Source organism: Salmo trutta, chromosome 8, assembly GCF_901001165.1.
Source record: "Salmo trutta chromosome 8, fSalTru1.1, whole genome shotgun sequence".
In the NCBI taxonomy this organism is placed as follows: Eukaryota; Metazoa; Chordata; class Actinopteri; order Salmoniformes; family Salmonidae; genus Salmo; species Salmo trutta.
The window spans coordinates 24,597,832-24,620,808 of record NC_042964.1 but is presented as its reverse complement, the minus strand read 5'-3'; the positions used below and the strand labels follow the sequence as shown (position 1 = coordinate 24,620,808).

Below are 22,977 nucleotides of genomic sequence, written 5' to 3'. Positions count from 1 at the left end.
TAAAGTTTAGTAATGACGTTAGGTAAAGTGGGACTTTTTGTAAAAGTGCTTTATAGATGAAAACATACATTGCTATCAACCTACGGGACATCAAAAAGGGCCAACCAACTTTCTGGTAGAGAATGCAGAGTGATGAGCATTAAAATTGTCGCACGTAACAAAGCGCAATGAGCTATGATAAACTGCATCTAATGGCTTTAATGAAGTACCAGCTGCTTTCATATAGATGATGTCGCCGTAGTCTAGGACCTATAGGAATGTTGACTGAATAATCTGCTTTTTACTATTTATCGAGAGACAGGACCTATTTCTATAGAAGAAGCCCATTTTTATTCTCAGCTTCTTAACTAACTCATGAATATGCTTTTTAAAAGACAGCTATTCATCTATCCAGATACTTGGAAGCAGGGACACGATCAATATGGACACCATCCACAGTACATGTGCATATACAGTTGAAGTCAGAAGTTTACATACACTTAGGTTGGAGTCATTAAAACTCGTTTTTCAACCACTCCACAAATTTCTTGTTAACAAACTATAGTTTTGGCAAGTCGGTTAGGACATCTACTTTGTGCGTGACAAGTCATTTTTCCAACAATTGTTTACACACAGATTATTTCACTTATAATTCACTGTATCGCAATTCCAGTGGGTCAGAAGTTTACATACACTAAGTTGACTGTGCCTTTAAACAGCTTGGAAAATTCCAGAAAATGGTGTCATGGTTTTAGAAGCTTCTGATAGGCTAACTGACAACATTTGAGTCAATTGGAGGTGTACCTGTGGATGTATTTCAAGGCCTACCTTCAAACTCAGTGCCTCTTTGCTTGACATCATGGGAAAATCAAAAGAAATCAGTCAAGACCTCAGAAAATAAATTGTAGACCTCCACAAGTCTGGTTCATCCTTGGGAGCAATTTCCAAATGCCTGTAGGTACCACGTTCGTCTGTACAAACAATAGTACGCAAGTATAAACACCATGGGACCACGCAGCCGTCATACGCTCAGGAAGGAGACACGCTCTGTCTCCTAGAGATGAACGTACTTTGGTGCGAAAAGTTCAAATCAATCCCAGAACAACAGCAAAGGACCTTGTGAAGATGCTGGAGAAAACAGGTACAAAAGTATCTGTATCCACAGTAAAACGAGTCCTATATCGACGTAACCTGAAAGGTCGCTCAGCAAGGAAGAAGCCACTGCTCCAAAACCGCCATAAAAAAGCCAGACTACTGTTTGCAACTGCACATGGGGACAAAGATCGTACTTTTTCAAGGAATGTCCTCTGGTCTGATGAAACAAAAATAGAACTGTTTGGCCATAATGACCATTGTTATGTTTGGAGGAAAAAGGGGGAGGCTTGCAAGCCAAAGAACATCATCCCAACCGTGAAGCACAGGGGTGGCAGCATCATGTTGTGGGGGTGCTTTGCTGCAGGAGGGACTGGTGCACTTCACAAAATAGATGGCATCATGAGGGAGGAAAAATATGTGGATATTTTAAAGCAACATCTCAAGACATCAGTCAGGAAGTTAAAGCTTGGTCACAAATGGGTCTTCCAAATGGACAATGACCCCAAGCATACTTCCAATGTTGTGGCAAAATGGCTTAAGGACAACAAAGGTATTGGAGTGGCCATCACAAAGCCCTAACCTCATTCCCATAGAAAATTTGTGGGCAGAACTGAAAAAGTGTGTGCCAGCAAGGAGGCCTACAAACCTGACTCAGTTACACCAGCTCTGTCAGTAGGAATGGTCCAAAATCACTCAACTTATTGTGGGGAAGCTTGTGGAAGGCTACCCGAAACCTTTGACCCAAGTTGAACAATTTAAAGGCAATGCTACCAAATATTAAATGCTACCAAATACTAATTGAGTGTATGTAAACTTCTGACCCACTGGGAATGTGATGAAAGAAATAAAAGCTGAAATAAGTCATTCTCTCTACTATTATTCTGACATTTCACATTTTTAAAATAAAGTGGTGATCCTTTGGCTAAGGTGTATGTAAACTTCCGACTTCAACTGTACATTTTGTATCTTATCATTTTCTGGGCCTTTTCTGTTCCCATGACAACAGGTGTAAGTCTATCTGGCTGCCATGGCAACTAAATAGAACCCATGGGGGGGAAGTCTTGTAACACACACATACAAGCGAGTACACACATATATACACACACACACACACACACACACACAAAAGTGGATTAACAGCTAAATGAGAGTATAGGCAGTTCTGACTCGTCGTTGATCGGTAACCTTTCACTGTGTGCGTGTGTGTTGGCCGTGCGTCGCCCTGGGCTGGTTAGATAAGATGCAGTATTAATAAGGTCTGTTCATTAGACCAGGCAGGCTGAGACACTGTCTACATCCTGAAAAGCCTCCTATTCCTTATATCGTGCACTACTTTTGATCAGGGCCTATAGGCCTCTGGTCAAAAGTAGTGCACTATGAAGGGAATAGGGTGCCATTTGGGATGCACATAAGGCACTACACTAATAGGCCTTAAATCTGTAATTAGCTCTACAGTGAGAGGGAAGGGAAGAAAGAGGGGGGAAATGGCTATCGGGGAGAGCGAGAGCAATAAAATGGGGAGAAAGACAAGAATTTATGGAGCGAGCCAAAGATTAAGCAGGCACTCTGGAAGAGAGAGAGGGAGGGAGAGCGAGGGCCGTGTGTGCGTACTGTATTTGTGCGTGTGCTGCTATGTAGTCCAACAAAGCGGTTAGCATTCATGTCAGTAGGGGAGTGAAAAGTGGCACACGTGGCCTGCTGTAGGCCACACATTGACCTGTCTCTCCCCAACACACACACACACACTGTGTGCTTTCTCTTTTTCTTTCTTTCTTTCTTTCTCCCTCTCAATCACTCTTTCTTGCTGGCTTCATTCACACTTTCTCTATTCCTCACTCACTTGTTGTTTTTCCCCGTCCCTCTCCCTCAGATAGTCTTGCCCATGGCCTCTGGATGATCTCCCTCATCAATTGTTCATTTGTCTCCTTTCCTTCTTTTTCTTCCCTTTTATTTTTCTCTTTTTATTCACTGGTTGAAAGTGGGATGAGGAGTGTGTGTGTGTGTGTGTGTGTGTGTGTGTGTGTGTGTGCGTGTGTGCGTGTGTGCGTGTGTGCGTGTGTGCGTGTGTGCGTGTGTGCGTGTGTGCGCGTGTGCGTGTGCGCGTGTGCGTGCGTGCGTGCGTGCACATGCTGTTGTGTCTTCCTGAGCTCTGACCTGCATTTTATAGAGGTGTTTTTCACTTAAGTGATGTTTTCCATCGCTTCCTCCCTCCTCTATCCATCCCTTCCTCCCTCCTCTATCCATCCCTTCCTCCCTCCTCTATCCATCCTTCCCTCCCTCCTTTATCCATCCCTTCCTCCCTCTATCCATCCCTCTATTCATCCTTCCCTCCTCTATCCATCCCTCCCTCCTTTATCCATCCTTCCTCTATCCATCCCTCCCTCCCTCCTCTATCCATCCCTCCTTCTATCCATCCCTCCCTCCTTCCTCTATCCATCCATCCCTCCCTCCCTCCCTCCTCTATCCATCTCTCCCTCCCTCCTCTATCCATCCCTCCCTCCCTCCTCTATCCATCCCTCCCTCCCTCCCTCCTCTATCCATCCCTCCCTCCCTCCTCTATCCATCCATCATCCCTTCCTCTCTCATCCATCCTTCCCTTCCTCCTCTATCATCCCTTCCTCCCTCCTCTATCCTTCCCTCCCTCGCTCCTCTATCCATCCCTCTCTCCCTCCATCCCACACTTTCCTTTGATCCATCTCTTTTAGTTGCTGACTCAACCACATATTATGATGTATAGACAGACCTTCAAACACCTGTAGCTCATTCTCTCTCTATCCCTCCTTCCTTCCTTCTCTTGCTCTCTCTCTCGCTTTCTCTCTCTCGCGCTTTCTCTCTCTCCCCCCTCTCTCCAACTCTCTTCCCCTCTTCTCTCTCTGCCTGTGTTCCACCTCCTTTTACCTCGTGCTTTCTCACTCACGCTCTGTTCTCCCCCTGTCTCCCTCCCTCCTTCCCTCCCCACCCCTCTCTCTCTTTCCCTTCTCCCCCCTCTCAACTCTCTTCCCCTCTTCACTCTGCATTTTTCTCTATCATTATGATCAATCATCCTTTTCATATTGTAATAAACCATTGTTCATCACTGTTGTGTCTGTTAATGTGTGACAGACACAACATCCCCAAGCTTCACAACACACCACCACAGTAACCTCCCATTTTATTCCTCTCACATTATCTTCCCGTACATTTACTGAAGAAATGGAGGGGAAGGAGTATTTCATTCATTCATTGTCCCTCTTTGAGTCTCCTTTGTCCCATTCTCTCGCTCCATTCCCTCTGTCCGCCTGTCTCCCCCTCTTTTGCGCTCCTTGTTGTTGTCTCTCGCATTCTCTCTCTCTCCTCATCGCTCTCTCTCGCTCTCTCTTGCTCGCTCTCTCGCTCTCTCTCGCTCTCTCTCGCTCTCATCTCTTTCGGTGCAGCCGAGATACAGAGCTTAACGGTTTATGATCGTCTGGGGCGCACTCATTGTCACAACATCAACATCAGAAACATGATGCTTTGGCTTATGGCCACTGAACAAACGGTCTCTCTGACTTGGAGGAGCTCGGTCTCTCACGTTCAACTTAGTAGATGTACCAAAGACGGTACAGTTTGACGACAGGCAGAAACTGCTGATCCCATTAGAAATCCTGATCGTGCTCGTAGGCGATGTCGCGGCGACGTAGGCTAGCTAAGCTCATGCGCAGAAACGCGTCATCGGGTCAAACGTTTGTCTCGCGCCGAACTGCGCTCGTGCAGGGCGTCAAATCAAAAGGCGCCCTTTCGATATAAAGTTGTTTTTGATGAAAATGAAAACATGTCAGTTTGTCACTTTTCACTAGGTTGGAGTAATAACATGTTCAGCTACTTAATTAACCTCTTCGCTATAGGGGGCAGTATTTTCACGGCCGGATGAAAAACGTACCCAAATTAAACGGCCTACTACTCGGGCCCAGAGTCAAATATTTGCATATTATTCGTAGATTTGGATAGAAAACACTGAAGTTTCTAAAACTGTTTGAATGATGTCTGTGAGTATAACAGAACTCATATGGCAGGCAAAAACCTGAGAAAAATCCAACCAGGAAGTGGGAAGTCTGAGACTTGTAGTCTTTCAGACCATTTTCTATTGAAACTACAGTGTCTGTGGGTCAACTTGCACTTCCTAAGGCTTCCACTAGATGTCAACAGTATTTGCAAAGTTTTGTGTCTTCTATGGTGAATTTTGACCGAATAACAGCCGGTTCAAGCAGTGTACTGTCTGAGGTCATGTAGTTACTTCCTGCACGTTCACGCATGGATAGCATTTTTTATTTTTCTTCTGTAATGAATACGCTATTGTCCGGTTGGAATATTATTGATTGTTTATGTTAAAAACACCCTAAGGTTTGATTGGAAACTTCGTTTGACATGTTTCTACAAACGGTAATGGAACTTTTGAGCTTTTTGCCTATTGATTTGCGCCCCCGTCTCGTGCCTTTGGAATAGTGTTCTGGACGCGCCAACAAAACGGAGGTATTTGGACATAAATTATGGACTTTATCAAACAAATGAACATTTCTTGTGGGAGTCCTTCCGAGTGCATTCCGCCGAAGATCAGCAACAGTATAACAGTATTTTAGAGTTTTGACGATGCCGTGGCTTGACGGCTAACTGTATAGCTTGCATTGATGGCGGAGCTCTGTACTCAGAATATTGAACAATGTGCTTTCTCAAAGTTATTTTGAAATCTGACACAGTGGTTGCATTAAGAGGTTGTATATCCAAAATTCTTTAAATAATTGTTATATATTTTGTCAACGTTTATGATGAGTATTTCTGTAAATGAATGTGCACATTCACTGGATGTTTTGGAGGCAAATCATTTTCTGAACATCGTGCGCCAATGTAAAATGCTGTTTTTGGATATAAATATGAACTTGATAGAACAAAACATACATGTATTGTGTAACATGATGTCCCAGGAGAGTCATCTGGTGAAGATCGTCAAAGGTTAGTGCTTCATTTTAGCTGGATTTGGGGTTTTTGTGACACATCTCCTTGCTAGGAAAATGGCTGTGTGGCTTTTCTTGTTTAGGTGGTGTCCTAACATAATCTAATGTTTTGCTTTCGCTGTAAAGCCTTTTTGAAATCGGACAACGTGGTTGGATTCAGGAGAAGTGTATCTTTAAAATGGTGTAAAATAGTCATATGTTTGAGAAATTTAAATTATTAGATTTTTGATGTTTTGAATTTCACGCCCTGCTGTTCCATTGGCTGTTGGCTAGGGGTCCCGCTAGCGGAACGCCTAGATGCAAGAAGTTTTAAGACATTGGCTCGAATCTAGGCTGTGCCTTTAGAGTAAAATAAATAAATAAATTACAACTAAGGAAGTATTTTCCACATATCTCACTGACTTCACAAACCCCAAAACCTGGCCTGGTCTGTTTTGCAAGCGTTCCCGGAAGTCTCATACCAAAGAGTGTAAAAATGAACCCGGTGCCTCTCTGCTTGGCCCTCAGCATTAATGAGATAGATTTGGGGTAAGGCTAGTGTCCTGTCCAGGGGGTGTACTTGTACATTAAGCTGCCGTACACTCCAGAACAGGCTCCATCTTGCACAAGCCATTCTAGAGTAGGCCCACTGCATTGTCTCACTGGTTGTGGTTTACGTTCATACAACTGTCTTTTGATGGTGTAATGAACACGTCTACTTTGAGCGGGAATATCGCTATATAGTTATAAAAATTGGAATCTTTGATGACTAATTCTGTTTCTCTCTCTTTCTCTCTTTCTCTTTCTTCAGAGTCTTCAAGAAGTCCAGTCCCAACTGCAAGGTAGGTCACAACTCCCCCTTGTGTGCCTGCTTGCTAGTGCATGTGCATACTTGTGTGTCTTTGCTTTTGTTTGTGTGTGTCAGAGTCAGACAGAAGGTAAGGCGGGTTCCTCCTCTTTCCCTGTAGAGTATATTTCTCCCTGTAGACTTTCTCTCGCTTCCTCTCTTCTTTTCTCTTCCCTCATTCTCTGCTCGTCCCTTCTCCTGGATTACGCTCGTCTCTCTCTCGCTTTACACCCGTAGATTATCTATCTGTTTTTATGTCGAAAGACTTAGGTGATCTATCCTCTCTGCTGTAACTATAGATTTTTCCTACGGGCCTATACTTTTGCCTCTGTAGATTTTTCCTACATACAGTACTTTTTATTGATTTCTCTTATTTCATTTTCTATATCATATTTGCTCCCTTTCCCCTCTCTGTTGTTATCTTTCTTTCTCTCCCTCCCTCTCTCTCCTTCTCTCCCTTTCTCTCTATTTCTCTCTCTCTCTCTCTCTCTCTCTCTCTCCCTCCCTATATTTCCCTCTTTCTCACTCCCTCTCTCTTTCTCTCTGTGTCTCCATGATGGAGGGATCAGTGTGTGTAGATGACGTGTTTTGTGATCTGACCCCACAAGGGAAGATAGTATACAGGAAGGGAGTGGAGAGACTAGGGGTCAGTGTGTGTGTGTTTCACCTGTATGGTCTAATTTAAAGAGTAATGTTGACGTACGTCATGTTTTTCTTTCCATTTCCACATACTGTTCCAGTTTTTACCCACCCTCTGTTTCCATCCTTCTCTCTCGCCTTCTTTCTCTCATTTTGTCTATTTTGTTATCTCTACCCTTCTCTCTCTCTGCCTCTCTCTCTCTGTCTCTCTGCCTCTCTCTCTGTCTCTCTGCCTCTCTGCCTCTGTCTCTCTGCCTCTCTCTCTCTGTCTCTCTGCCTCTCTCTCTCTCTGTCTCTCTGTGCCTGTCTCTCTCTCTCTGTAACTATATCTCTCTCTCCCGTTCTCCCTCTCTAGCTCACTGTATACCTGGGAAAGAGAGACTTTGTGGATCACCTAGACCATGTAGATCCAGTGGGTGAGTAGTAACACACACAGTAATGTTGGATCGCCTACAGCACAGCTTTTCCACTGGGGTGTAGGGGACATGGGCTACCCCTTTATGTGATTCAACATCTAATAGACACACACACACACACACACACACACACACACACACACACACACACACACTATTGTTGATGTAATGTTGTCGGAAAATCACATCAACCCCCTGGCGTCTCGCTCGGGGTTGCTATGACGACAGCAGCTCACATTGGGGAAACACCCTCACCACGGGGGTGTGTGTGTGTGACGATGGGAGTAACCCTAGTGAGGGAGTGTTTTGATTATTTCACATTGACTTATACACACAGGACTACGATATCAGAACAACCAAATGTTTTTTTCTATGACACACACACCGGGACGACATATGGAACTATACATCTACGATACGCCAGAGAAGTATCAGGTCATTCTCGCCTGTTTTGAAATCCATACCTTGCTTTCTATAAGGTGTTATAAATGCTCATACACGCTCATGACAAGTCTAATAATATGCATTATAACTGTCGGCTTTAAGAAGTAAAGGCTTACCATAACTATCCATGTATAAGTAACGTCGGTGCTTTATAACTTGTCATAAGCATGTCTGAGCCTTTATATTGTCTTATAACAAGGCTTATAATATGTTATGTTTCTATATGAATAAACGTGGCTTTCATCAGAGGGCTCCACTTACATGTCGAATCTGGAATAGCACTTTAACCCTTACTGTTTGTCCGATATTTTTGTGTACTCTGTATTTTTGTGTACTGTGTACTCTGTATTTTTGTGTACAATGCAGGTTCAGTAGTGTGTGCGTGTGTATGAGCATGCGCATCTGACTATTACTCTCAATCTCAGTAACCAAATACTGTGCGGCTTGGGTAACAGAAACACTCATATGTAATATGATCTGTGTGTGTGTGTGTGTGTGTGTGTGTGTGTGTTGTTTTTCTGTGTGTGTGTGTGTCTGTGTTGTTTTTCAGTGTGTGTGTGTGTTGTTTTTCTGTGTGTGTGTGTGTGTGTTGTTTTTCAGTGTGTGTGTGTTGTTTTTCACTGTGTGTGTGTTTTTCACGTGTGTGTGTGTGTGTGTTTTTCAGTGTGTGTGTGTGTTTTTCACTGTGTGTGTGTGTTTTTCACTGTGTGTGTGTGTGTTTTTCACGTGTGTGTGTGTGTGTGTTGTTTTTCACTGTGTGTTTTTCACTGTGTTTTTCACTGTGTGTGTTTTTCACGTGTGTGTGTGTGTTTTTCACGTGTGTGTGTGTGTGTGGTGTTTTTCACGTGTGTGTGTGTGTGTGTGTGTGTTGTTTTTCACAGTGTGTGTGTGTTGTTTTTCACAGTGTGTGTGTGTGTGTGTGTGGTTTTTCACTCTGTGTGTGTGTGTGTTGTTTTTCTACAGATGGAGTGCTACTAATAGACCCAGAGTACCTAAAAGACCGAAAAGGTAAGATGTGTGTGAGCGTGCGTGTGAGTGATTACATATTTTTTTTTAAATAAAGTATTCACAATTTCACATCCCTTTATTTCTCTTCTCATGTTCCCGTCTTCCCTCTCTCCTTCTTCATTTTTTCCTACAATCTCTCCCCCCCCCCCCCCCCAGTCTTCGTGACTCTGACCTGTGCGTTCCGGTATGGTCGTGAGGACCTGGACGTTCTGGGGTTGTCCTTTAGGAAAGACCTCTACATCTCCACCTTCCAGGCCTTCCCCGCCGTCGCCACGGAGGAAGAGCGTAAACCACTCAGCCACCTGCAGGAGAGACTGCTGAAGAAGCTGGGCCAGCACGCACACCCATTCAACTTCACTGTGAGTTCTACAGACTGATCCCACTGCACCGCAAAACACACCGGTTTAAATCGACTTGTTTAGCGCATCTTTGCTCGGGTACAATTCTGTGTCTGTGTGCCTGTTTGTTGGTGAGCAGTTGTGTATTCATTCTGTGGCGTGACTGCCAAATATCTCTCTTTCAGATCCCTCAGAACCTGCCCTGCTCAGTCACTCTACAGCCAGGACCAGAGGACACAGGGAAGGTACAGAGACCGACCACACACACACACACACACACACACAAATACTGTATACACTCACAAAACTTTTTATTGAATATCTTCCTCTCCCTCTTCCTCTCCCTCTGCCTTCGTCTCTGCTCAGGCTTGTGGAGTGGACTTTGAGGTCAGAGCCTTCTGCGCCAGGACCGTAGAGGAGAAAATACACAAAAGGTACAATGTAGTCGAAGCTCCGCGTTTTGATTCAGCGATTCAGTGCAGATGGTTAAAGTGGTTGTGTATGTGATGTTTAAGGAACTCTGTGCTGTTGATAACCCTAGTGTGTGTGTGTGGTTTTGTTATATGACTCGCTTTTGTCATATGATATTATATATGTTGTTATAGGAACTCCGTGCGCCTGGTGATCCGTAAGGTGCAGTATGCCCCTGAGAAGCCCGGTCCTCAGCCCATGGTGGAGACGACGCGATCCTTCCTAATGTCAGATAGATCCCTACATCTAGAGGCCTCGCTGGATAAAGAGGTAGGACAGGACACACACACACACACACACACACACACACGCACACGCATGAATTAGTTAAAAGCGTTACGCGGACATTTGGTTGATTGGATTGGTTAAAGCCTGAGGTGATCGCCCGACCAACCGAATTCACTCCTCCCCCGTTCTCTCCGTCTCTTCCTTTCCTTCTCGGTCTTCCTCTCTTCCGTCTTCCTCTCCCCCCTCTTTCTCAGCTCTACTACCACGGAGAGCCTATCAGTGTGAATGTCCATGTCACCAACAACTCCACCAAAACAGTGAAGAGGGTGAAAATTTCAGGTAAGAGACAAACGTGGAATCGGCTGGCCCCGATTCAACCCCCCCCCCCCCCCCCCTCGCCCCAACCCTTCTTTTCTGCAGAGGCTCCGCCACTGCACTGCTGATACCTACCCAGTACCCTACAGATCTACAAACATCGAGGGGTTAGGCCCAAGGGGGAGAGTTTCGGAGCGATTTGGGAAAGGCTGTATCAGAGGAGAGACGCAACCTTCCCCATCTGCCACTCCTCTGCTCTCTCCATCTTTGTTGCTGTGTGTCTGTCAGTGTTTTGCCTCTCCTGGTGTTGTTAACCCTTTCTCTCCCCTGCTGCAGTGCGTCAGTATGCTGATATCTGTCTGTTCAGTACGGCTCAGTACAAGTGTCCTGTTGCACAGGAGGAGGCAGAGTGAGTACCCCTTCTCTCCGTAACCTCTCTCTCCATCCCTGTAAACCTTCTCTTCATCACGGTTTCTCTCGCCTTTGGCCCTCGGGACCACACTCTCCTTTTTTCACCTCTCCCTTTTCTCCTCTGTGAGAGGCTGTTGGGTGAATGCACACAGGTTGTGTGGCCAAGTAGAGACTCACTTTCAGTACTTTTGTTTTGTTTCATTGTTTCTGCATAACTTCTACCCTCATGTTGTACGACCCTCTATGCTCACTGAAAACGTTCTATGCTTCGACATCACTCCTGCCCCTCTCCCAATATACGAGACCCTGCAAACTCACCTTTCTTACTGGTACTACCGTTCCAGACTACCCCTCTCCTGCTCTCAGCTCAACACCTCTCCCGCCCCGCTACCTCCCGCCCAACCCACTCCGAGACCCCAGGCAAACACATCTCCTCCCCCATCTAGTAACATCACAGCCCCTCGTCCCCTTGTTATGACATCATGGAGTTGGTGTTCTCTCCCCCTGTACTGTAGTCTTACAGGTGACTGATGTAGTGCTGCACAGATGTGACACCTACAATAAGTCTGTGGGCCTCACCGCCGACTGGTAAGTAGAGAGGCAACAATGCGAATGGCTTAAAGTAACTATCCAGTGTTTCCAGATTTCTATCACATATGACCTAGAATTCGTTAATTAAGTATGTTAAAAAGCTGCTTTTCTGTGTTTTGAATGGTGTGGGCGTATACCGGTCATTCAACTGTGAATACGAGTCGATCGCTGATTGGCCAAGTCATGACATCATCCTTTATGAGGAAATAGCAAGCATTTTTGAAACGGTCTGTTTGAGATACAAGTTTGAGGTGGGGTTTTTGAAGGTTTTTTTTTCTTCTCCAATTTATGCTTTGGCCTCATACAAGTAAATGATGAGTCGTCAACGTTATTTGGGTATGAGTTAACCGAATATGAACTTTTAAAAGTGAGATTTTCACTGGACAGTTACTTTAACCCCCAGAATTCCCAGACCTAGACCTCCCCACAACCCCAGTACCTGGCTTGATTTAGGCTCACCAAAACTTCCCCTCATAGCCTAAATCTTGATCCCTAACCTCACATCGTGGATAATTATCCTTCTGGTCCCCCCTAATCCAGTCCTCTTCAAGAAGCCAATGGCCCCCAAAAAATCTCGGACTGGTACCCAACCTAGTCCCCTTCAATACTCCTCTTCCTCTCTGTTCTAATGGCAGCATCTTTAACCCTTTTCTCTCCTCTCAACTTTCCTTACTGCTTCCCAAGCGTTGTGGACGCGTGTACGAGAGTGAGTGATTTAAAAACCAACCACGTATGATGAAACAGAGAAACAATCAGTTCTTTCTCTCTCCACAGTGACCAGGTGTCCCCCAGCAGTACGTTCTGTAAGGTGTACACCCTGACTCCCATGCTCACCAACAACAGAGAGAAGAGAGGCCTGGCTCTGGATGGGAAGCTGAAGCATGAAGACACCAACCTGGCCTCCAGCACCATGTAAGAGACTAGAGAGAGAGACACGCACATAAAAACACACACACACACAGTACCAGTCAAAAGTTTGGACGCGCCTACTCATTCCAGGGTTTATCTTTGTTTTAACTATTTTCTACATTGTAGAATAATAGTGAAGACATCAAAACTATGAACACATCATGTAGTAACCAAAAAAAAACGTTTCAAACTATGTTTTATATTTGAGATTCTTCAAATAGCCACCCTTTGCCTTGACAGCTTTGCACACTTTTGGCATTCTCTCAACCAGCTTCATTAGGTAGTCTCCTGGAATGCATTTCAATTAACCGGTGTGCATTGTTAAAAAATAATTTGTGGAATTTCTTTCTTTCCTTAATGCGTTTGAGCCAATCAGTTGTGTTGTGACAAGTTAGGGGTGGTATACAGAAGATGGCCCTATTTGGTAAAAGACCAAGTCCATATTATGGTAAGAACAGCTCAAATAAGCAAAGAGAAACGACTGTCCATCGTTACTTTAAGACACGAAGGTCAGTCAATCCGGAACATTTCAAGAACTTCCTTCAAGTGCAGTCGCAAAAACCATCAACCGCTATGATGGAACTGGATCTCATGAGGACCGCCACAGGAATGGAAGACCCAGAGTTACCTCTGCTGCAGAGGATAAGTTCATTAGAGTTACCAGCCTCAGAAATTGCAGCCCAAATAAATGCTTCAGAGTTCAAGTAACAGACACATCTCAGCATCAACTGTTCAGAGGAGACTGCGTGAATCAGGCCTTCATGGTCAAATTGCTGCAAGGAAACCACTACTAAAGGACACCAATAAGAAGAAGAGACTTGCTTGGGTCAAGAAACACGAGCAATGAACATTACACCGGTGGATATCTGTCCTTTGGTCTGATGAGTCCAAATTTGAGACGCAGAGTAGGTGAACGGATGATCTTCGCATGTGTGGTTCCCTACGGGAAGCAGGGAGGAGCAGGTTTGATGGTGTGGGGTTGTTTTGCTGGTGACACTGTCAGTGATTTATTTAGAATTCAAGGCACACTTAACCAACATGGCTACCACAGCATTCTGGAGCGATACGCCATCCCATCTGGTTTGGGCTTAGTGTTTTTTTTACAGGACAATGACCCAAAACACACCTCCAGGCTGTGTAAGGGCTATTTGACCAATAAGGAGAGTGATGGACTGCTGCATCAGATGACCTGGCCTCCACAATCACCCAACCTCAACCCAAGTGAGATGGTTTGGGATGAGTTGGACCGCAGAGTGAAGGAAAAGCAGCCACAAGTGCTCAGCATGTGTGGGAACTCCTTCAAGCCTGTTGGAAAAGCATTCCAGATGAAGCTGGTTGAGAGAATGCCAAGAGTGTGCACAGCTGTCATTAAGGCAAAGGGTGGCTACTATGAAGAATCTTTTGTTTAACACCTTTTTGGTTACTTCATGATTCCATATGTGTTATTTCATAGTTTTGACGTCTTCACTATTATTCTACAATGTAGAAAATAGTAAAAATAAAGAAAAACCCTTGAATGAGTAGATGTGTCCAAACTTTTGACTGGTACTGTATATATATTTACAGTGCATTCGGAAAGTATTCAGACCCCTTGACTTTTTCCACATTTTGTTACGTTATAGCCTTATTCTAAAATTGATTAAATTAAATGTTTTCCTCATCAATCTACACACAATACCCCATAATGACAAAGCTAAAAGTTTTTTTGCAAATGTATTAACAGTAAAAACAAAAAATAAAATACAGAAATACTTTATTTACATAAGTATTTAGACCTTTTGCTTTGAGACTTGAAATTGAGCTCAGGAGCATCCTGTTTCCATTGATCATCCTTGATGTTTCTACAACTTGATTGGAGTCCACCTGTGGTAAATTCAATTGATTGGACATGATTTGGAAAGGCACACAGTTGACAGTGCATGTCAGAGCAAAACCAAGCCATGAAGTCGAAGGAATTGTTTGTAGAGCTCCGAGACAGGATTGTGTTGAGGCAAAGATCTGGGGAAGGGTACCAAAAAATGTCTGCAGCATTGAACGTCCCCAAGAATACAGTGGCCTCCGTTCTTAAATGGAAATAGTTTGGAACGACCAACACTCTTCCTAGAGCTGGCCGCCCGGCCAAACTGAGCAATCGGGGGAGAAGGGCCTTGGTCAGGGAGGTGACCAAGAACCCAATGGTCACTCTGACAGAGCTCAAGAGTTCTTGAACCCGATCAAACATCTCTGGAGAGACCTGAAAATAGCGGTGCAGCAATTCTTCCCATTCAACCTTACAGAGCTTGAGAGGATCTGCAGAGAAGAATGGGAGAAACTCCCAAAATACAGGTACAATGCCTTGCAAAAGTATTTACCCCCCCCCCCCCCCCCCCCTTGGCATTTTTCATATTTTTTTGCATTACAACCTGTAATTTAAATGGATTTTTATTTGGATTTCATGTAATGGATATACACAAAATAGTCCAAATTGGTGAAGTGAAATGAAAAAGATAACTTGTTTAAAAGAATTCTAAAAAATAATAACGGAAAAGTGGTGCGTGCATATGTTTTCACCCCCTTTGCTATGATGCCCCTAAATAAGATCTGGTACAAACAATTACCTTCAGAAGTCACATAATTAATTAAATAAAGTCCACTTGTGTGCAATCTAAGTGTCACATGATCTCAGTATATATACACCTGTTCTGAAAGGCCCCAGAGTCTGCAACACCACTAAGCAAGGGGCACCACCAGGCAAGTGGCACCATGAAGACCAAGGAGCTCTCCAAACAGGTCAGGGACAAAGTTGTGGAGAAGTACAGATCAGGGTTGGGTTATAAAAAAATATCAGAAACTTTGAACATCCCACGGAGCACCATTTTATATCCATTATTAAAAAATGGAAAGAATATGGCACCACAACAAACCTGCCAAGAGAGGGCCGCCCACCAAAACTCACAGACCAGGCAAGGAGAGCATTAATCAGAGAGGCAACAAAGAGACCAAAGATAACCCTGAAGGAGCTGCAAAGCTCCACAGCAGAGATCGGAGTATCTGTCCATAGGAGCACTTTAAGCCGTCCACTCCACAGAGCTGGGCATCACGGAAGAGTGGCCAGAAAAAAGCCATTGCTTAAAGAAAAGAATAAGGAAACACGTTTGGTGTTCGCCAAAAGGCATGTGGGAGACTCCCCAAACATATGGAAGAAGGTTCTCTGGTCAGATTAGACTAAAATTTAGCTTTTTTGCCATCAAGGAAAACGCACAAACCCAACACCTCTCAGCACCCCGAGAACACCATCTCCACAGTGAAGCATGGTGGTGGCAGCATCATGCTGTGGGGATGTTTTTAATCAGCAGGGACTGGGAAACCGGTCAGAATTGAAGGAATGATTGATGGTGCTAAATACAGGGAGGAGGTGAGGGCACTTGGAGTGTGGTGTCAGGAAAACAACCATTCACTCAACGTCAACAAAACAAAGGAGATGATTGTGGACTTCAAGAAACAGCAAAGGGAGCACCCCCCAATCCACATCAACGGGACAGCAGTGGAGAAGGTGGAAAGTTTGGAAGTCAGGAGGCTGAAGAAATTTGGCTGAAGAAATTTGGATTGTCACCTAAAACCCTCACAAACTTTTACAGATGCACAATTGAGAGCATCCTGTCGGGCTGTATCATCGCCTGGTACCGCAACTGCACCACCCACAACCGGAAGGCTCTCCAGAGGGTGATGCGGTCTGCACAACGCATCACCGGAGGCAAACTACCTGCCCTCCAGGACACCTACAGTACCCGGTGTCACAGGAAGGCCAAAAAGATCATCAAGGACTACAACCACCCGAGCTGCTTGTTCACCCCACTACCATCAAGAAGGTGAGGTCAGTACAGGTACATCAAAGCTGGGACCGAGAGACTGAAAAACAGCTTCTATCTCAAGGCCATCAGACTGTTAAACAGCAATCACTAACACAGAGAGGCTGCTGCCTATATACAGACTTGAAATCATTGGCCACTTTAATAAATGGATCACTAGTCACTTTAATAATGTTTACATATCTTGCATTTCCTCATGTATATACTGTATTTTATACCATCTATTTCATCTTGCCTATTCCGCTTGGTCATCGCTCATCCATATATTTATATGTATATATTCTCATTCCATCCCTTTACTTAGATTTGTGTGTGTTAGGTAGTTGTTGTGGAATTGTTAGATTACTTGTTCGATATTACTGCACTGCCGGAACTAGAAGCACAAGCATTTCGCTACACTCGCAATAACATCTGCTAGCCATGTGTATGTGACCAATAAAATTGGATTTGATTTTATATAACAAGCCACGATCCATTTTCGTGAACGGGGTGGTGTACCTAATAAACTGGGTGTATATGCATGCAGTTTTCCTCTTGTCTGTTTTGTCGGGGTTTCATTGATGTGTGTCTGTTTGATGTGTTCCAGAGTGAAAGACATGTCCAATAAGGAGGTTCTGGGAATCCTGGTGTCTTACAGAGTCAAGGTCAAACTAGTGGTGTCCCGTGGAGGGTATGTCACATCTTGGCTCATACACATGTATTAATGCTCTGTCTTACATAGATTCATGAAATGGTCCTAAGTAAACATTTCCACCTGGATTAAGCTGGAACGTTTTCATGAGTATTAGTTCACCTCTGCCTGATATCTGAGTGGTCTCCGACCGGGGACAAATTTAGTTGAATCGACGTTGTTTCGATTTCATTTGTCAACCTATTTGTGCCATGGAATCGACGTGGAAAATGCATTCGAATTGAAAAAAAAAAGTAGTCAACGATAACTGTTGTTTGAGGGTGAAATTTCAACCACAGGATTGTGTAATCATGGTAAGCAAATTTCAACATAAACAAACCGTGCATAAAATATGTTGAATTTGTACCTTTTTAAAACAACGACAGATTTTCAACGTTATATCCACTATCAGGAAGAAAAAAACAATAGGCTAGGCAGTACTTCCTACTGGAGAATTTCTATATCAACAGCTATCCTTAAGTCCCCCATCCAGGGTTTTAATCAAGCCCAGCCCTGTTTAGCTATGATATTTGTCATAGACTATTACCAATGTGCTATCGTGAGAATGAATGTTGAGAGATCTCCACTTATAAAGTAAATAGATTCAGTGTTGCTATCGAAGTCATTCCAAATGGTCGTTTTAACTTTGCATCTGCGCTGTTTTAAGTAAATGTGTTTTTGCAAAATTGTCAGTGGAAATTGTTAAAAGTCGTCCTTGTGAATCGAGTTGAATGGTTTGTTTAACTTCAATAAACGTTTTTTTGTTTGGCATACATTTTAAAGTCTCAGTATCATTCTGCTACCTTGGAATTGACCTTCTGCTTGGATAGTTTGGACTGCTTGGACTGCTTGGATAGTCTGCTTGGATCTGTGCACCTGGCTAGGTCTGGCTTGAATTCCAGTTTGTCTACAAATGTATAATTGATATGTTGTATTCACATCTCAACCAAAACAATGGTTGTTTTTGTAAAATGTTCAGTAGAAATTGTTAAAAGTGGTCCTGGTGCATAGAGTTGTATGGTTTGTTTAACTTTGCAATCATTGGATTTTGTTTGACATACATTTTAAAGTGAAAAATCTGAGTTTCCGTAGTCTCTGTTAGTGGAATTGCCCTAAATCTCCTTTAAGTGTGTTGACAACCAAACACAATTCAATTACACTTTTGAAGAACAATAAATAGCCTATTAACTTGTCTACAAGTTAACAAATGATATGTTGGATTCACGTCTCCATCTCGACCAAAAATAAGTTAAAGAATGGGATTAAGCCAGTGGCTCAGATGGAACTTTCCAAACAGCAGATACATATCCTTTAAACGTTGATTTTCGGTTGGGTTGTCAACCAAACAGAATTCAGTATTACTTTTGTAATACAGTAAATAACCTATCGTACAAGCTAATGTAACATTCAACTTGAAAATGAGTAACACATTTTGAAGTACCTGTAACTATAAATGTCGTCTTATGCAATCATATGGGGCGGCAGGGTAGCCTAGTGGTTAGAGCGTTGGACTAGTAACCGAAAGGTTGCAAGTTCAAATCCCCGAGCTGACAAGGTACAAATCTGTCATTCTGCCAAGGCAGTTAACCCACTGTTCCTAGGCTGTCATTGAAAATAAGAATTTGTTCTTAACTGACTTGCCTAGTTAATAATAAAAAAATATAAAGCGTGCTTGTTCAAGATCGCATGCATAGGTTGTCGCAGATCTTCACAATGTCTTAACCAAATATTACCCAATTGTCCACGTTGAAATGACTTGGTGTGCCCAGTGGGCTGGCATTGCTTTAACATTACTGTGTATGTCCTCTGTACAGCGACGTGTCAGTGGAGCTACCTTTTGTCCTGATGCACCCCAAACCCTCAGACCAACACATTTCCAGACCTCAATCAGGTACAGACCAGTGTGTGTGATCGAGAGAAAATATGTTTTAGAAATAGAAGTGTTTTGCAGTGATAGTTACGTGTTTTGCAATGTCATTACTTTCTCCCACAGCCGTCCCAGAAACTGATGCCCCAGTGGACACTAACCTTATAGAGTTTGAGACAAAGTAAGAGAGCGAGAGAGAGAGAGTTTCTCAGATTTCAATTTAACCTTGTTTGTTGTTGGAACACAATTTGAATCTCTTCCTCTTCCTCCATTCCTTCTCTCTCCCTCTCTCTCAGTAATTTCTCTCAGGATGATGACTTTGTGTTCGAGGACTTTGCCCGTCTCCGACTGAAAGGAATGAAGGACGACGAGGATGACCACTTCTGCTAATTCTCCCTCCCCCAGGACCAGGCGCCCAAACCTGGGGAGAGGAGCTAGGCGAGTCACTGGTCTAGTCTCAGCACCAGACAGTAGGCCCAACTCCAGAAAAGGGGTGCAGGAGCACTCAAGATATTTTTAAAAGCCTCCCCCCCTTTCTCTGCATATTCAAATTGTTCTCCCCTCTTCTTTCTCCTACATTTGCGATGGCATTGTTCATTTCATCTCCTTCGTTTTGTCACTCCTTTCGTTTGAGAAACAGAGATAATGAGAGAGATGGAGATATTTAAAGGGCGTGTCGAGTCAACTGTCTCTGTTTTTAGGAAATCATTCTATACGTTTTGGGTCCATTCGTTGATTCAGGGTTGATCTTATATGTTCTATAGGTCCCACTTTATAAGAAGTGGTCAGATATACGTTTATAATTTAAAAAACGTATTCAAAATCCCCAGGTTTACCTTAAATCCCGGTTAGATGATTCCGGATTTCCTGCTTATTCCCTTCTGATTCCGGCATCTTCCAACCGGGATTTCTGGAAAATCTGGGAATTTTTGGGGGGAATCTGGAACTTGAATGTACAGGGACTACATTGCTGCACAACTACTTAGAGGGAACACGAGTTTAATAGTTTATGCAATTGCATTATTACATGGTTATAACCTGTTATTACACTGTTATTACGTTGTTATTATCAGTGGTGGAGTGGAGGGTAAAAGCACCTAAACGACATTTACTCAGATTTTTTTTCTCGCCCACCTTTTGTGGGAAAATGCATTGAAAGTATAGGGAGCATTACTTTACTCACCGCGAATGGTGACCAGCGTTTACCCACCTATTTATTTTACCACAACATGACGGGTTATTATGCTACGTTATCATTACAGCTTTTCACTTACCCTTAACACACACTCACTACCCAATTTGTAGTAACTCAATACCCAATACTCTATCCATTATGGCAAGTGCAGAACGATTGCATATCGTCACCGTTGAGGGAGGGAGTGTGTAAGTGTAGTGCACTTACAGTGAGGACGGACGGGTGTGAGTGTAGTGCACTTACAGTACAGTGTGTTTTAAGTGCAGTGCACTTACACTGAGCGTGCGATTGTGGTGCACTCATCGTGACGATACAGGGAATCGTATGTACAGACAGTGTGGCCTTTTCTGTTAGGGACTACATAGGAGACTTACGGCATCTAAACCTACACACACATCCTACATGCAATGATTGCCATGAACACGATAAGTAACTATTCTTTCACATTTATGATTTGCCAAAAGTTTATTGTTTGACAAAGATCAGATGGCATGTCCTGGTTGCAGTTTGATTGAACCTCACAATCGATAAGATTAGGGCTCATGTCTAGGATGTACTGTACTGAGCCAGGATCAGCCCCCGGTCCCGTCCATGTAGTGCTATTCATTATGATCAACCTGGCTAAAACTGATTCAAAATCAGCCAAGGAGATTTTTTTTGGGAAAGTCACAAATGTGTGTTCAATGGCACACCTGGTGTGTGATAAGCAGTACTGCAGTCTTCTTGCAGGTCTCTCGAATATACTGTCGATTCTGGAAAGAAAGCTTGATGCAGGTTGAAGTTTTACCCTAATCACTGATACACCGATTAAAACAATCTGACCGTGTGATGGTAAAGGTTAGGGATTGATGGTAGAGTTATTTGATCCTAGATCTTTGGTTAAGGTGCATCTTCTACCTCAAATCTGCTAAATTTATCATTGACCAATCTCTCAAACTTACCAGCATCCAACATTGGCCTCAATCATCAGAATCACCAATGTTGGGAGGAGTGGAAAGGGCGATGGGAGGAAACAGGGGAAAAGCCAGGCAAGGGGGATGGGAGGTAGGGGAAATAATGGCGGGAAAAGAATATTTTTGTTGTTGTAATAATCGCCAGAGATATGTGTACTTAAATGTTGCCATTATTTTAATTTTATTCTAAAGACATTTTATTTTTCATTATCAAAAAGTGACATGATCTAACCTTATGATAATTCCCTGCTGTATTCTCTCAACTGCTGTAAATATTATTATTGTAAATGCAACTCAACAGCCAATAAGAGTTCACTATAGAACATTGCAGTCGAATCAGAGCACATTTTATAGGATAGTCAGACTCCCCAATCCAGGTTCTCCAGGACCTCTTAGTATGTTGGTTTTAGTTCTGAACTGGTTTCACAGTTAAAATTGTTTAAACTGAACTTTAAAAATTCTACATCAATTGAATGTCGGTTTCACAAGTCCACGTTAAGGTCAATAGATATGTTTTGTATAGGAAACCGGTATAACCAGGGACCCCTCTGGAACAGGATATGGAGAGATACAGTGAATCCCAAACCACCCCCTCGCCCCTACCAACTCGCTCTGAGGGCCCTCCGTTGTCACGTGTTGCTGACAAAAGTCTGAGGGTGACTTCCGGAGGGTGACGATGGGATAAGCAATAAACCCATTAACTTTGGGACACACTTGAATGAATAAAACAAGCATGAAATTCAAGTGAACAAATCCCCTCTGCCGTTTTACAAGATATAAACCTCAGTTAAACATTTAATTTGGGAGGTATTTAATCTTTTACGTGTCAAGTCTTGAAATCAGACAAAAAAACAAATGCATGTGACATATAATTAGGCACGCCTCTACATTATTTTGTGTGAAATTGCGCAAACTCCAAACATACAGCAGTACATGTTGGGATTGCACTTCACTCTGAAGCCTGCAACCTTGTTATCTGAGAGTCTAATTAGCCTTTACACCCTTGATAATTTTCACTCCCTCAGCTTTGGGACACTTGTGCAAATGTGGGAGGAAAGCGTGAACGCGCAAATGGAGTGGCGAGGGGAAGGGGGTGATTTGAGATTCAGCCATTGGCTACTGCTGTAGTATCTAGATCAGGGGTGTCAAACTCATTTTAGCTCAGGGGCCACATGAAGGAAAATCTATTCCCAAGTGGGCCGGACCGGTAAAATCATGGTATATATAACTTAAAAACAACAACTTCAGATTGTTTTCTTTGTTTTAATACGATCAACATAAAACATAAAGCTGGAGCCTGAGGACAGTGTGTCCACAATAGTACAAGCACAACATCACTATTAATCATAAAACACCAAGTTTATTTGAAAATTCTAAAGAAAAAGAACACACAAACACACAATGCCTCAGTGATTCACAGAAGTATATCACAGATCACAGAACTATATCAGGGTGTCTCATGCAGCACTTTAAGTGGGGTTGCATAGTTTATTTGACTCCTGATACCTGGCATCTTTTAGCTTTCACCAGCGCATCAATATCAGGCGTCACATCCTGAGTGGCAGCCAACTTCAGGATGTGATTCAAGTGCTTGTGCGTGAGCCTTGAGCGCATCTTTGTTTTATTTATGCTCATTACAGAGAAAACTTGCTCACAAAGATATGTGGTTCCAAACATGCACAACAGTTTTGCAGCGAGGGCTGTCAAGTTGGGGTAACCTGGCAAGAGATTCTGATAAAATGTGTCCAAGCCAGCTGCGGCAAATTTGCCCTTCATATCCGAGTCACACTGCAAGTCTATTATTTCA

The 22,977-nt window shown here is 43.3% G+C and overlaps 1 protein-coding gene across 1 annotated transcript in view; it reads left to right on the top strand.

Moving 5' to 3' along the window:
• Positions 1–22,022, top strand: part of arrb2b (arrestin, beta 2b) — a 54,871-nt gene extending 32,849 nt beyond the window's left edge. Inside the window, exons 2-15 of the mRNA XM_029760604.1 lie at positions 6,832–6,862; positions 7,862–7,922; positions 9,330–9,374; positions 9,531–9,733; positions 9,898–9,957; positions 10,079–10,146; positions 10,318–10,453; positions 10,666–10,750; positions 11,063–11,135; positions 12,503–12,640; positions 17,072–17,155; positions 18,970–19,046; positions 19,149–19,203; positions 19,319–22,022. Coding sequence (XP_029616464.1) covers positions 6,832–6,862; positions 7,862–7,922; positions 9,330–9,374; positions 9,531–9,733; positions 9,898–9,957; positions 10,079–10,146; positions 10,318–10,453; positions 10,666–10,750; positions 11,063–11,135; positions 12,503–12,640; positions 17,072–17,155; positions 18,970–19,046; positions 19,149–19,203; positions 19,319–19,412 — 1,210 coding nt within the window. The 3' untranslated portion in view covers positions 19,413–22,022. The remainder of the gene's footprint in view (positions 1–6,831; positions 6,863–7,861; positions 7,923–9,329; positions 9,375–9,530; positions 9,734–9,897; positions 9,958–10,078; positions 10,147–10,317; positions 10,454–10,665; positions 10,751–11,062; positions 11,136–12,502; positions 12,641–17,071; positions 17,156–18,969; positions 19,047–19,148; positions 19,204–19,318) is intronic.
• Positions 22,023–22,977: the final 955 nt, after the last annotated feature.